This window comes from Mustela putorius, unplaced genomic scaffold (genome assembly GCF_011764305.1).
Source record: "Mustela putorius furo isolate JIRA1106 unplaced genomic scaffold, ASM1176430v1.1 tig00000139_pilon_pilon_pilon, whole genome shotgun sequence".
Taxonomy (NCBI): domain Eukaryota; kingdom Metazoa; phylum Chordata; class Mammalia; order Carnivora; family Mustelidae; genus Mustela; species Mustela putorius.
This window is the reverse complement of record NW_025421293.1, coordinates 9,374,197-9,388,467: the sequence shown is the minus strand read 5'-3', so window position 1 is coordinate 9,388,467 and position 14,271 is coordinate 9,374,197. Positions and strand designations below refer to the sequence as shown.

Genomic DNA, 14,271 nt, shown 5'->3' with positions numbered 1-14,271 from the left:
GGCCTAGCGAAGCGTCCCGTACTCCCGGCTCTGTTGGCCGGGTCTGGACAAGCCAAAGGCCGGCGCGGGCTCCGGGAGCTCCCGGCATCCTTCGGGCGGCGGCGGCGAGGCAAGGCGAGGCGGAGGACCGTGTGCGGCGGGGCCGGTGGCGGGTAGAGGTGCGAGGGCGGCGAGGGACCTGAGGAGTAGTCGGGCCGGTGTGGCCGCCGCCGCCGCCATGCAGGAAATCATCGCCAGCGTGGACCACATCAAGTTCGACTTGGAGATCGCAGTGGAGCAGCAGCTCGGGGCACAGCCGCTGCCCTTCCCCGGCATGGACAGTGAGCGCGGGGCCGCGGGCGAGGGGCGCGACCGACTCGGCCCCGGGACCCCTCCCCCTCGGTTCGGGACGCCCTCTCCCTGGGTCCTGGGACCTTCTCCCCATCGGTCCTGGAACTCCTCGCCTATCCTGGGACCCTCCTTCCCCCATTCAGACTCGGGAGTCCCCCTTTCTCCAAGCTCTGAACCCCTGGGACTATTCTAATACAGTCTTCAGGAGGTCTGGCTGTTCATATAAGTCTTGAATGAAAGCTGGTGTCCCGGATCGGAAATTACTTCCCTCCCCTAACTAAAAGAAAATAGTTAGGTATTCCTTCTCTCCACCTCCAGCACCACCGCCCCCCCCCCCCACACACACACTTTGAGCACCCTCTCCTTGCTTTCATCAAAACTAGGCGCTTGGAAGAGTCTTACTGGAGGAAGGCCCACTGTCCCTCTCTGTGGGAGATTCTAGGTTAGACTCTCAAGCTCCTTTGTAGGATGTGCACTCCTGGGAGCCTAATCCCTCACTTTTCCTCTGGACCCCAGTTCAGGCCATTCATCACACCTGAGCAGCTGCTTAAGCTCCCTTCATTCTCCACCTTCAGATGGTAGCTCCCCCACCCCCAACTTAGGTGCTGTCTAGTGCTTTAAAATAAACTAGCAGTTTTCTTCTCTCCTTTCTGGACATACTTGGAATCTAATGTTGTAACATTAAAGCTTAGAGGCCCTTGGGTTCAGTGCACAGATGGGGCATCTGAGGCCTGGGCGGGGAAGGGACATGCCAAAGACAAGTCGGTGGCAACTAGGTACGTGGTGGAGCCAGGTGAGCTCTCCAGTGTTCTTGACTGGTTCAGTCTGCAGTTCCCTGTGCCGTGTCCCATAACTGCCAGAGGCCCTGTTCTCCCACGGCTCCGTGGCCTGGAGGAGCCTCCCTGTAGCCTCATTCCCCTCAAGTGGCCACATTGCTCATGAAAAACACGTGACCTGAGTTGTCCGACTCATGCTGATGCTTCTTTGTAAGATACTGCTTCTACCCCTGAAACATACTTCTGGCAACCTTATTTTATACCCACACAACCTGCATCTCTACAATACACATCTTCCAAGTGGCTGCTGACCAGTGGACACATGTGATCACTTTCTGCCTTTGTGTGCACGACCACCTTTGCCCATGTGGTCTTTCCCTGTGTTGATGGCATTAGCCTGAGGCCATGAAACCATCCAGTAAGGCAACTCCTTCCCACCCACTTCTCTCCAGCCTGGGACCGCACATACTTGAGTTGTGAGGGCAGGTGAGTAGCGAGGGGTCTACATACCTGTTCTGAAGAGGCTGAAGGACATGCCTGGCCACAGGTGCTGCCCTAGTTTGGACCTCAGACTTGATAGTCACCCTCAGCACTCTGCCCACAAGCCACTTCAGTGCGTTAAAGCCCTGGGAGGCCACAATTTTTTCTCCTTTGTCGCAGCACTTCATTGTTATCTTAGATTGGGAGAAGTGTCAGTTCTCCCCTGAAGGCATACTCTTAACCTGTCTGCCTGAGACCCAGGCCCCAGGACTGTGCCCTTCTGGCTTCAAGGAATGAAGCAACTGTTAGCCTCTGAGAAGAGCCCAGAAATATTCTATGATGCTTTTCTTAATGTAAAGCTTTTTCAACTTTTTGAAATGCAAATAAGTGACAACTTTTTGCCTTAAGCTTTTTGAGATGCAAATGGTGATACCCCCTTGACAGCCTTAAGTCTGTCCTAGCCAAATCTGCCTGCTTCCGGGAATCTCGGGAATCTCGCAAATTAGCAAAGCAAGGTATGAAAGTGGCTTTCCAAGACGCTGTTAGTGGATTTTCAGCAACTCTGACATGCCGGCTGGTAGAGAAAACTGAAGCCATGGACGGTTTATTCTAGCAGCCATGGCGAGTGAATTCCTGGGCTCGTTTTGAAGGCTTACCCCCTGGAGTCACTAACAGACACCATGGCTGCCTCTGGGGAAGCAGAGACTGTACCTTTAATAATTGTGTTGGTATTGCACCACTATGAACTAGATCGCGGGCAGCCGGGCAGCCGGAGTGCCTTTGTGCCTTCCATTATGCTCTTCCCTCCGGAGTAGCATCTCCTCTGAGGCCCACCCCTTCTCTGGAGCTTGTTCCCGCCTCATAGTCCCCATTGGATTGTTTGTGCCTCCTGTGAGCTCATTCCCTCCTTTTGCCTCATGTTAAAGGGCCTGTGAGTTAGCCCTCTGGAAAATCCGAGTTCGAACTGGGGGTGCTTAACTTCTGTGAATTTGTGCCCCATCCTTCCCACACCCACTCCTAACTCCTTGAAAGCATCTCGCTTAGAGGAGGATCTCAGAGTGACTGGTCTCAACATTGGTGTCTCACTTTGCAGTGAGTGTCTGAAATGAGCAGCATTGTTTGGTGTTTGCCAGGCCTTGTTTTTTGTTTGTTTTGTTTTGTTTTGTTTTGTTTGCCAGACCCTGAACCCTTCATGGGTCAAAGGCAAGAAGGGTCCCCTCCCCGTGTCTTCAGCTGTCCTCAGGCACACCTCACTTTGTTTGACGCCTCTCCTTTCCTTCTGCAGAGTCAGGGGCTGCTGTCTGTGAATTCTTTTTGAAAGCTGCCTGTGGCAAAGGTAAGAAACCCCTGACTCTCCAACGTTCATCCTAAGGTGCTTTCTACCACCCTGTCTCCTAGCAGACTCTTAGGCCAGCCGGCCTCTGGCTTACATTGCTTTCTAAAGACTAGCTGTGTCCCTAGATGAAATTACTGCACTTCACAGGCAAGGAACATGAGGGGATATTCTGCCTGAAACCTACAACACAGGGCGGAACCTCACTCTGAGTCTGCCTCCTCACCTCACTTAGCCTGTGGCCATAAGCTGACCTGTGACATGGTCAGAAGGGCCGGGCACTGAGGTGTTCAGGAACTTTTCAAGATTGCAAAGTTAGCGAGTGGCTGAGCCAGTAGAAGCCTTTTTGCTTCTACAGTCTGTACAAGCTCATTATCCTTTTATCATGTCATCGAAAACCCAGCAGTAGTCTGTCCTGGGGAGCCTTGTTCATACTAACCAGACTCCAACAGGGGCTCCTGGAACCAGACTATCTACTAATTCAGAAAGAGACAGATTGCTTGCTGGGACCTTAAGTGCCAGTATAGGTCTGGGCATTTTTCTTCCTGTAGGCAAATTTATTTGGAAACTAAATTTTTATCAGTGAGTAAGGAACACAGAATTAGAGCAAGGGAATGGTTTTAATGGATGCTTTCGGCAAGTTTGGTTCTATAACCCAGTCACTTACTACAGAAACAGTAGACGTGCTGGGTAGATCAGCCAGGTTGATCCGGGCTGTCTAGTTAGACTCTCGTCTCCCACTGGACCCCTGGTCTTCTTCCCATGCCTGGACTTGGTAATTCTGCCTTCTAACCCGCCACCTTCTATCAGACAGCTGTCCTTAACACAGGGCACTGCAGCTCTCTCTGTGTTTACTAACTAGGAGCCACTGGCCACACGTGGCTCCTAGTTAGTTAACACATGTGGCCCGGGACTGCCATATTGGACGGCATAGATACAAGAACATCCCTGCAAAGTTCCGTTAGAAGAGGCTGGTCTAGCTCTTTCCCAGTCACAGCCTCATTCCGGTTGGGCCTTCCCAGTGGTCCTGCCAAGCCACAAGTTAGAAATAGGAGTTTCCAAGGGTATGGCTCTGTCCCAGCTGGCGGCTGATCGCTCAGGTCCTGCTACAGAAGGGAGACCTCCCCCAGTTTGTGTACAATGCGTTTCTTCAGTTCCAAGGTTGATTTTCTTTCTTAATTCTTGGTTGCTAAGTGGGCACTCACAACTAGAGGTGAAACCGGCTTGGAGTCCAGGCTTAACCCAGGGAGCCACCCAGGCACCCCACCTTGTTTCTTATAAAGGGTTGTGTTTCACAAACCTCAGCCTTTCCTTTACTACCCCTATATTTTTTTGCCATGTCTACGTATATCATTAGAACTATAATTCAGTTAAGAAATAAGCTCATTCCCCCACCACCCTTAGAGATGTCTGTGAAATCGTGATTCGATGCTTTAGTTAGGTCTTTTCAAAACACACGGACGTAAACTAAGTACTAAAACTTGAGATGTGTGGCTCGGTGCTGCCTGAAATCACATAGCCTTCCGCCAAGAGGTATCCACTACCTTCCAGGACATGTTGCTCTCGGGTACTGGAGGGATGTGTGGGATGCAGGCCCCGCCCTCCTCATGGCACCCCATCTTCCTCGGCAGGGGGCATGTGTCCCTTCCGCCACATCAGCGGTGAGAAGACCGTCGTGTGCAAACACTGGCTGCGAGGACTGTGCAAGAAGGGGGACCAGTGTGAGTTCCTGCACGAGTATGACATGACCAAGATGCCTGAGTGCTACTTCTACTCCAAGTTTGGTGAGCAGATGCCCGGCTTTGGGAGCCCCGGGGAGGCTTCACGCAGATCTGAGGCCCAGAGGGGAGAAGCAGCTGCTCGGGTACCCGCATTTTCTGCCATCTCCCAGCTTTCTGGCCTCAGAACCTTAGGCCGTGCCCACCAAGTTCAGCTGGCCCGCTAGTTTCCAGTACTTTGGGGAGTTTGGGCGACCGTGCAGGGTCATGTAGCAAGTGAGTGCGCAGTGCAGCTGGCTGGAGGCTGCCTTTCTGCTCCCAGTGGCCTTTTCCTCTAAATCAACTGCCGCTTCCAGCATGGCGACTCCTTGTCCCCAGGGCTTCAGTTGGTTCCTTCTCTCTGGGAAAGTGATCCCAGGTAATAGTTTGTAAGCGGGGGGCTGTCTCCTGGTGGCAAAGAGCTCCACTCCTCACCTTGAGATCGCTTCAATCCCCGTGTAGAGAACATGAGTGCCCTTTCCTGTCCTGAGCGGACTGCGAAGAAAAGCTGGGGTGGGCCAGGGCTCAGCAGAGCTGTTATGCTCCCTGGTGGCACTTGAACCCCTGGCTCTCTGCTGGGGGCCAGGTTACACAGAAAGCAGCCCTGTTGGTCAGGATGAGGGTGGGCTTTGGCTCTGCGATGCTGGCCCTGTGCTGGGGTCTGGCAGGAGGTCGGACGTCTGCTCTGCTCCCCGCGGTGGGTTGGGTGGTGCTGGGCATGCCGCACGGTTGCTAATTCCAGCAGCCCAACAGGGGTGGCCCACCAGGTTATTAAAGACAGTTGTGGCTTTTTTTGTAGAGGTAGCTTAAGCTGTGAAGTTAGAGCACAGAGGGTCAGAAATAGGACCCAGGCTTCCCAACCCTGCCTCACCCATACTGGAATCAGCACGGGAAGGGGGCATCCCCTTCCATGGGAGCCATCTCCCATCTGGACCCAAAGGCAGGAACCAGCCCTCCTGGACAGACATTTCAGGGCACCTCTGCAGCCTGGTCTGGGTTCCTTCATTCCTGCTGGGCGCCGCAGCCCCCCTGATGCCTCAGGTGCGCCCCCCGACAGAACCTCGCCAGGTGCGCAGGTACTGTCTGCAGCTCCTCTCACCTGGGACACAAGTGAGGATCCTAGTAAACAGGACAGACCTAGTCCTTGTCCCGTGGTGCTTTTGCCCTAGTGGCCCAGGGAAAGAGGCCACTGACACCAGTGAGACAAAGATGGAGATTATTGCAGGACGTGCTCTCAAGGGGCTAGACGGCGATGGGACCACACGAGGACCATTGGACCATTGTGTCCTTGAGGCTGAAGGGTCAGGGAAGGCCTGTATGAGGAGGTGAGAGCAGAGCTAGGATCGGAAGGCGAAGAAGGGGCTGGCCAGGTGGCGGCACGGGTGGGGAGCCGGCATGGCCGGGGAGGGGGGAGCCTGGGGAGGGGTGGGCTGCACCTCACAGCGGTTTCTGGTATGTCTGGGAAGGAGTGCGTGCATTCTCTCTGACCAACGGAGATCAGATTGGCCTTTCATGTGTAACATGGGTCGGGGAGGGCAAGCTTGGGGATGGGTCAGTTGCTCCTGAGACGAGCTGTCGCCACAAAGTCTCCATCGCACTCAACCCCAGGGATCCAGCCTCGAGTTCCCAAGTCTTCCCTACTTTTGTCCTGAAAGAAGCAGAATTCTCAGACCTTTCCCCTGTCCCGGCTCGTAGATGCGAAGGGCTGATCAGAATAGACCGGTCATTTCCTGGACTCAGGAATGCCTTTGCGCATTTGGGGCTCCCCCAGTGCCCAGGATACCCCACTTAGGTAAGGGGTAGAGCCATGAATTATTTGAGGAGTGTGTACCCTGTGCCCGGCTCTGGGTCCCTGACCCTCAAGGCAGTGTGGACACGTGAGAGGGAAGCACCATGTACAAATCATGTACACAGTCCCCGTATAGGTCAGGAGACTAAGGCTCTGTGACACTGCCCTGGGGCTCAGGGCTTGTCAGGCCAGGAGGGGACATGAGAAGCACCTGACCCTCTGCCACACAGCAGGTCACAGCCTTGAGAAAAGCTGAGGGGGGTTTGAGTCCCCTGTTGCCGAGCTGCCCCGCTGGATGTGTACCTGGTTTTCCCTGCAGGGGAGTGCAGCAACAAGGAGTGCCCCTTCCTGCACATCGACCCCGAGTCCAAGATCAAGGACTGCCCTTGGTACGACCGTGGCTTCTGCAAGCATGGTAGGTGGCGGGTGACCGGGCCCCCAACAGGAGGCCAGTCCTCTCTTCCTATGCTCACACGACCCTCTGCCTGTCCCACCTGTTCCGTCTGGGGCTAGTGAGGCTTTTTTACACCCTCAGGTCACCTGAGCCTCCCAGACCTCCTGCGTGGACGGTCTTCTCTCCTGTATTTTCTTTTTCTTTTTCTTTTTTTTTTTTTAAGATTTTATTTATTTATTTGAGAGAGAAGCAGTGAGAGAGAGCATGAGTGAGGAGAAGGTCAGAGGGAGAAGCAGACTCCCCATGGAGCTGGGAGCCCGATGCAGGACTCGATCCCGGGACTCCGGGACCATGACCTGAGCCGAAAGCAGTCGTCCAACCGAGTCACCCAGGCGTCCCTCTCCCGTATTTTCTATAAGGAAACTAGCATTGAAGAGGTCGTGGGCCCTGCCTGCTACCCCCGTGAATGGATACGCGGCAGAGCCCGCAGCTGGGGCCTTGCTCTCGTTCTCTGCACCCCAGGCAGTGGTGTGGGCAGGGCTCTGACTGGCCCAGGGGCACGAGGGCATCCCCCGAAGCAGGGCGTCTGAATGTCCTGGACACTTGGCTCCACAGGTCCCCTCTGCAGGCACCGGCACACACGGAGAGTCATCTGTGTGAATTACCTCGTGGGATTCTGCCCGGAGGGGCCCTCGTGTAAATTCATGCAGTGAGTAGCCAGACCCTCTTCTCCCACCCTGCTCCTGCCCCAGGCCCTGCTGCCCTCTAGATCTTTCCTGTGTCCACCTGGCCTTTGATCACTGCCGGTGTCACAACTGGGCCTGGGATGGGGGCCACTACTGCTCCCTGAGCTCAGAGGTGGCTCTGCCTCGTAGGCCAGCACTTAACCGTTCCTGGGTCCTAGATCTGAAGAAAGCTGGTGTCCGTGGTCCAGGAAAGCTCATGTCTTGCATGTCAGTTAGGGACCTCTGGTTAAGAACCTGGACCCTAAAGGAAGGAGACTTCAGTTTGGGGGCCTCCTCTGTGGAGGCCATAACCTCGAGGTTCCATGTACACTAGTTCAGATAGCTCTTCACAAGTGTGTGTGTGAATCGAATAGAGAATGTCCCCATTTCACACCTGAGAACACCGAGGCTCAGGGCTCAGCCACTGGCCAGGGCCTCATGGCGGTAGGGCTGGCACCTGAAGCTGGGTTCTCCTTGCCCAGCAGGGCTCATAGCTCCTCTCATGGGCCTTCACGCACATCTGTCACCTGGGGTGACTATGGAGTCGGACTAATCCGGGGACTGCAGAACAGTGGCGTCCCCCAGTCCCCGGGCTGCTTCCATCCACCCCACTGAAACCTTGCACAGAAGCATAGGTGCCCGGTCACTACCACACGTGGGCAGGTGGGTGGGTGCCGCACACTTGGTCCCACTCCCGAGGCGAGAGCCAGGGAGCATGTCCTGCTAGAGGTGGTCTGGCAGCTGAGCTAGACCCTCGGGAAAGGGGTGCATGTTGTGGGAGGGCAGCACTTGCTGCAGGTCCCACGGCTATAGGTATGAGCAGAGCTGGGTCTGAGTCCGGGCAAGTGCATACTTTTCGCCTCTTTCCCAAGGCTTCAGGGACAGAGCAGAGAGCCAGCACCCACCCCGCGTCCAGGCTTGCCCGGTGTCTGGGCAGAGAGGCTGCCTGTGATTTCCCAGAGCCAGAGTTTGAGAACAGTGCCTGGCCTGGCGCCTCTCTCATCCCCTCTTCTCCTCCCCTTGTCCTCATACCCTCTGGCTGCGGGGTGACCAGCCCTCGATTTGAACTGCCGATGGGAACCACCGAGCAGCCCCCACTGCCACAGCAGACGCAGCCTCCGACAAAGGTACCGTGCCCCGGCCCCAGCGGTGCCTGCCCTGGCACGCAGTCGGCCACCCACCCGGCCGGCGACATGTGAGAGACAGGGGCGGAGGTGGGACAGGAGGGGAGTCACCCTGAGTTCCAGCAGAAAACTTTGCATCCCCCTCTAGAGGTGGAGGGCTGTCTGCGAGAGCCCAATGCTCCCTGGGCTTCTCTTCCCTTCTGGCCTGGCGAGTGGCCGTGCGGCGCCCCCCCGGGAGCCAGAGTGGAGGGCAGCATGAGCGCTATGGGTCTGCTGCTCTTGCTTCAGGTTCCAGCCCTTCCCTTTATCAACAGGGAAACAAAGTCCTTGAGGGGGGCCTCACTTGAGGTCCCACAGCCGAGCAGGAGCCACCTGCGAGCTGACCTGGGGCTGACCGGTCCTCCCGCCCGTGCCAGTGTCCTTGCTGCCCCGTGTGGAGGTTCCTGGCAGGGAGGGCGGGCTGGGAGCAGGGATGGAGGACCAGCTGGCTCCACCTTCCTAGACAAGGGGGTCCCACGACCCCACAATGAGGTGATCCTCTCAAGCATAAAAGGAAGAGATGCCAGAGACAAATGGGAATCTGCAGCGCCCACCCCCGACCAAAACGAAGGGCACCCTGGGTTTGGTTATGGGAGTGGAGGGTTGGGGGCCCAGAAGACAGGCTGTTCGGGTACGCTAAGCAGGGTCTCCACAGGCTGAGTAAACCTGTCTACTGATCTTGAATTCTTACCTTTGACTTGGTTGACCTCTGAGCCCACTGCCAGAGCCCTGTCCATCCTTGCGTGCTACAGGCTAAGTCAGGAAGGCTAAGTCAGGAAGGCGCGGGGCCGGCCAGACTCCTTGCGGGGACTCCTGCCCTCAGGCGGTTGTGGGATGACTCAAATAGAACCCATCGCAAAGCCAGGAATTCCTGAGTGTGGAAACAGCCGTGACAACCGGGGGTTTCTAGCTCACTGCTCCTGAATTTACGAGGTCCAGAGCCAGGAACCCTCTTGGTTGGGAGGTGGCCTAGCCATCCAGTCCCCACCCCAGGAGCCCCTGTCCCCTTGCTCACATGACTCCCTAGTGGAGGGCCCTCTCAGCCCCTAGACCGCAGGTCAGCACGTCAGCCTCCAACTGTTTTTCTGTGACTGTTGCTCGCCGTGTAGGCTGCTAAACATCTGGCTGAACCAAGCGTTCATCCTGACCTGAAGCTAGAACCTCAGAAACAAAAGTAAGGCCTGCTCATGCCCTCGCCCTGCTGCCCCAGAGACCTCCTCGTCTCTTTGGTGTTTTGTTTTCTACTTTTATTTTTCGTTCTTGTGTGTCTGCATGGTGTTTTTCGGGCAGCGGCTCCTGCCATCATCACCAGATGTTTCTTTTCTGCCCGCTCTCCTGAGCAGGGCCGCCATGGAAGCCCCTTCTTCCTGCTGGTCACGCGGGCGCAATCCCGCCCTCTTTCTTCCTGTCCCCATTGGTCGTCTGCGTGCACGTGGTTTCCGCAGTAAAACCGTGTTGTGTAACTCTTTCCAGCAAAGTAACAATCCGCCGTTACAAAGGTCGTCCTCCCTGATCCAGTTAACGAGTCAGAACTCTTCTCCCAATCAGCAGAGAGCCCCGCAGGTCATCGGGGTCATGCAGAGTCAGAACAGCAGCGCGGGCAACCGGGGACCCCGGCCACTGGAGCAGGTCACCTGTTACAAGGTGAGTCCCAGGGCTGGGGGGTGGGGCGAGGCCGTTCCCTCATTTCCCATAGAGTTCATTTTGAAAAAGGATACCATCGTTGTTTCTGGACCGTTAGAGTGAAAATGGGCTACTCTGGTGCGCTAGAGACCATCCTGCTTCCTTCCACGAGGCACCAAGGCCAAGTGAATGATCACAACCTTCATTTCACACGTTCATTCGCTGCTGATGACAGGACGGAGCTTGTCGGAAAGGGAGGCTGGGAATAAAGTAGAAGCACAAGTGCCTGGGAAGGGAGTGAGCCCTGAAGCCTCTGGATGTCCTCACATCCTGCAGGGCGTCCCCAAGGGAAGGGGACAAAGCTTTAAGCCCACACAGAAAAGCACTCCTCCCACCAATACACACACACACACACACACCCTCGGAATGGGTGAACTTTTTAAAAACCTATTTGAAACCGTCTCATTCTTAGCTCCGGATGGAAAGGTGGAGGTCAGTGCCTTGAGAGTTTACAGTCACCAGGGGAACCTTCATGAGCTCGGGGCCGTATTCACACCCCAGTGAGGACTAGAAAGCCAGAAACTGACTTTTCCAATCTGAAACAGCCCCACATGGGGGCCCCTGGTGCCTGGCTCTGCAAGGAAATTTATTCTCAACGCAATCACATGTAATTCCCACAGCTAAAGTCCTGAAGAATGAGTTCGTAATTAAAAATCACAAAACCTAGAAGGAAACAGCCACCACTGAGGGAAGTCAGCAGAAACAACTGATAACAGAACTAGGCCAGAAGAACTTCAGATGTGGGGATTATTAGACAAAATACAAAGTTACCTTTCGGGTAGAAACGTTTAGATGACACAGGAACGTTGGGAGCAGGGTTGTCCCCGTTCCCCGCTTTCCTGAGCCAGCCGCTTGCTCCCGCGGGCTGTGTCCTCACAGTCTTTGGGTTTCGGTGTTCCTTCACATCCCACGTGGAGAGCTGCTGTGGCAAACTTTTATATTCACACAAGGGCAAGGAAAGTCCATTTTAATATAAATAGGGCCCTGGGATACAGAATGTCCCAAAGTCTTTTTTTTTTTTTTTTCTCGATAATACGTTGTGGATCATTCTGTCGGAAAATGTAAATCTGATCTGTCTCACTGGTGCCTTAACAGAACTGCAATTTGCCAGTCCTCTGCTGGTAGCAGTTTAGTTTCTGCTGCTAAAACCAGTGCTGAATCTGACACATAGAGGTCTGTGAGCTCTTGCCTCATAGCGGCATCCATGCCTACAAGTAGAAGGTCCAAGTCCGGAGACGTATGCTTAGCTTAAATTGGTCCTAGAACTTTCCCTCCAGGAAGGCTGAGCCACTCCCACAGACACGAGACACTCACCGAGCCCCTGCTCTGGACCAGCCCTGCTGAAACAGAGTGTTAGCGCTCTTTCCTGGGTGGGAGGGGGGCTGTGTTCCGTGGGGAGGGGACGGCAGGGGCCCCAAACCACTAAAGGCTGCAGAAGTCTGAGTCTGAGTCCCACCAGGTGAGGGGAGTACAAAAAGGGGTTGTGCCTCCGACCAGTCACTACCCAGTACGAGGACGTGCAGGTGTTCGAGGCAGTGTCGCTGGCATCCTGGCCCTCGGCCCCTCTCGTCCCGGGACTCTGCAACAGGTTCTCCTACATCCTGAACTTAGGTGGAGCTAGAACCTACTACCTCTTCTCACCACACACACTTTACAGGCACCTCGTGGGAATCCTGGGTTCTCCAGGATCAGCTCTGGAGGCCGATGGACACGCCAGGTGCTGTGAGCAGGGGCCTGGTTCGTCCCCTCTGCTTCTCTCACTGGTGGGAAGGGCCAGCTGGCGGCTCCACGGGCCACTCAGCCACAGTGTCACACCTACAGATCAGGCAACCTTGAGAACACGGGGCCTGTGGGGTCAGGAGACAGAGCAGGCAGGAGATCTGCGCTGGGACCGGGTAGAGCCCAGCGTTCCAAGCCGAGGAAGCCAGGACTGCGAGGGCCCTGGGTGGGTTAGTGCAGAGTGGGTGCCCCCACCTGTCTCCTCCCGACCCTCTGTTCAGTGCTTGAGGCTGCCGTCCAACGTTTTAAATCCCTTCCGCTTTCTGAATGAACGAAGAGAGAAGCAAAGGAAGGGCCTGGATAATCCGCCGGGGCGAGTCGGAATCAGTGCTGGATTTTTGAAGTGATGCTCTGGGTCCGTTTGCCCAAGTCTAACCATTGTCCCGTCTCTCTGATCCTGTAACAAACCCGCCTGGGGGTAGCTTGGGCAAGTGTGCAAGAGCCAGGAGGGAAAACTGGGTGCAGCAGCCCTGTGTCCATGACAATGAGTCCCCAAGTTGGGGGGAGGAGCCTGGTGGCTTCTCTCACGTTGTTGTCTCCTGTCTCCAGAACAGTGCCTCAGAAAGGTAAGTGACGGGCCAGCCACACAGAGGGGCTTGGTACCCAGGCAGGTGGGGGAACTCTGGTGCCACGGGATTCTCACCGTCCTGCCGCCCACCGTGAGACCTTCCGTGGACAGGCCTGTGTGGACACGGGCCCGGCCTGCAGGAGCTCCCCCGCTGCATGCTCTCACGTCAGCCTCTGGCTCGCAGCTGTTCGTCCATCTGCCGAGCTGCTGCAGCTTCTGGGCCACTGTACTCTGGAGCTCCTTCTCCTTCGTGTTTGAATGAAAGTCTGTGCCACTGAGAATTTCAGAGTCCCATCCCTAACCTGGTGTTCGGTGGGTGCAACCTTACTTGAAAATTACATTTGAAAATGGTGGTTTTTTTCTGTCTCCTCCCTCCCTCCCTGCTGTTCCCAGTGTGGCGAGAAAGGACACTACGCCAACAGATGCACCAAAGGGCACTTGGCCTTTCTCAGTGGACAGTGACAGCAGCTGGAGCCAGCTCAGAGCAGCCCAGAGGGCCCCGCTGCCGGGAACCACTCTGGGCCCTCGCTGGGAGCGTGCGTCGAACTGTTTAACGCCAGTGTTTGTGCAGCGCTGGCTCGGGCTGGCAGACAGGCACGCTGGGGTTCTCGTTCTGAGGGGCTACGTCTGTCACTTTCCTTATCACTTTGCTGTAATCTTTTTTTAAAAGGGGACAAGTGCTCTAGTTTGGTCCTTCCAAGTCGGCATCATGTCTGTCTAGCATCCGTACCTCCTGTCCGATCTCCCTGCACACCGCCCTTGCGGGAAGGGAGGAGGTTGTGGCAAAGGGCTTTGTGCTAAGCAGTCGGTGTGGAAGGTGGCCCTTCCCCTCGAGGCCTCATCATTAAACACCAGTTCTTGGTGACCCCCGGGGCTGGTGGATCATTTAAAGCTTCGACCAGGTCATGCCTGCTTCTTCCATGTCCTGCTGAGTTCAGAAGCTGTGCCTGTCGATGGGATTTGAACCAGGCAGCCCTTCGGGGCAAACTTCAGTGCACTTGTTGCCTCAGCCTGGTCCTGCTCCAAAGTGGCAGTGGTGGAGAGGAAGGGTGCAGGGCTCTCCGGGGTGAGGGTCTTTTTCCTCTGGGCTGATTTTCTTGGAGCACCTACTTGACCATGGGATTATCTCAAAGTGTACCTTCAGCTGGAGCTGCAGAGCACCCATTAAATCGAGGCCACGGTCCATCTGTGCACCTACCTCCTGGCCCGCCAAGCATCTGCACAGTCACTCAGCTTTGGCCTCCGGAGACCCCCTCCCCCCCGCCCCCAAACCTGGAAATGTGAAACTGTCACCTGCAACCCACTGGGCAACTGGGCCCGTTCAAGTTCCATCACAAGAACTTTTTATGAGGTTGATTAAAAGCTTGTTTTTTAAGCTGCGTCTCGTTACTTCAGGGACCCCCACGCCAAGGAGAGGACTCTGCTGCTGGCTGCGTGAAATGCCCAGGCACAAAACTTTGATATCGGTGCTTCCTTGTCCCCTTTGGACACATA

At 55.6% G+C, this 14,271-nt stretch overlaps 1 protein-coding gene across 3 annotated transcripts; it reads left to right on the top strand.

Annotated features, from left to right (window-relative positions):
- Positions 1–33: 33 nt before the first annotated feature.
- Positions 34–13,381, top strand: CPSF4 (cleavage and polyadenylation specific factor 4). 3 transcript variants are annotated; one of them, XM_004774942.3, is made up of 8 exons: positions 34–320; positions 2,872–2,922; positions 4,551–4,703; positions 6,785–6,880; positions 7,475–7,568; positions 8,639–8,711; positions 10,299–10,391; positions 13,171–13,381. In XM_004774942.3, the coding sequence occupies exons 1-8, from the start codon at positions 218–220 to the stop codon at positions 13,237–13,239; spliced, it is 732 nt and encodes a 243-aa protein (XP_004774999.1). In that variant the 5' UTR covers positions 34–217; the 3' UTR covers positions 13,240–13,381. The 3 variants fall into 3 exon arrangements, with proteins under 3 accessions (XP_004774999.1, XP_004774998.1, XP_004774997.1); XM_004774941.3 differs by having other exon boundaries at positions 10,296–10,391; XM_004774940.3 differs by having other exon boundaries at positions 10,221–10,391.
- The last annotated feature ends 890 nt before the right edge of the window (positions 13,382–14,271 follow it).

Excerpts from the sequence above, each read along its gene's own strand:
- CPSF4 (XM_004774940.3), top strand. The coding sequence starts at position 218 with ATGCAGGAAATCATCGCCAGCGTGGACCACATCAAGTTCGACTTGGAG. Across the intron at positions 6,881-7,474 it reads CCGTGGCTTCTGCAAGCATG|GTCCCCTCTGCAGGCACCGG; the intron begins GTAGGTGGCGGG and ends TTGGCTCCACAG. Across the intron at positions 7,569-8,638 it reads CCCTCGTGTAAATTCATGCA|CCCTCGATTTGAACTGCCGA; the intron begins GTGAGTAGCCAG and ends CGGGGTGACCAG.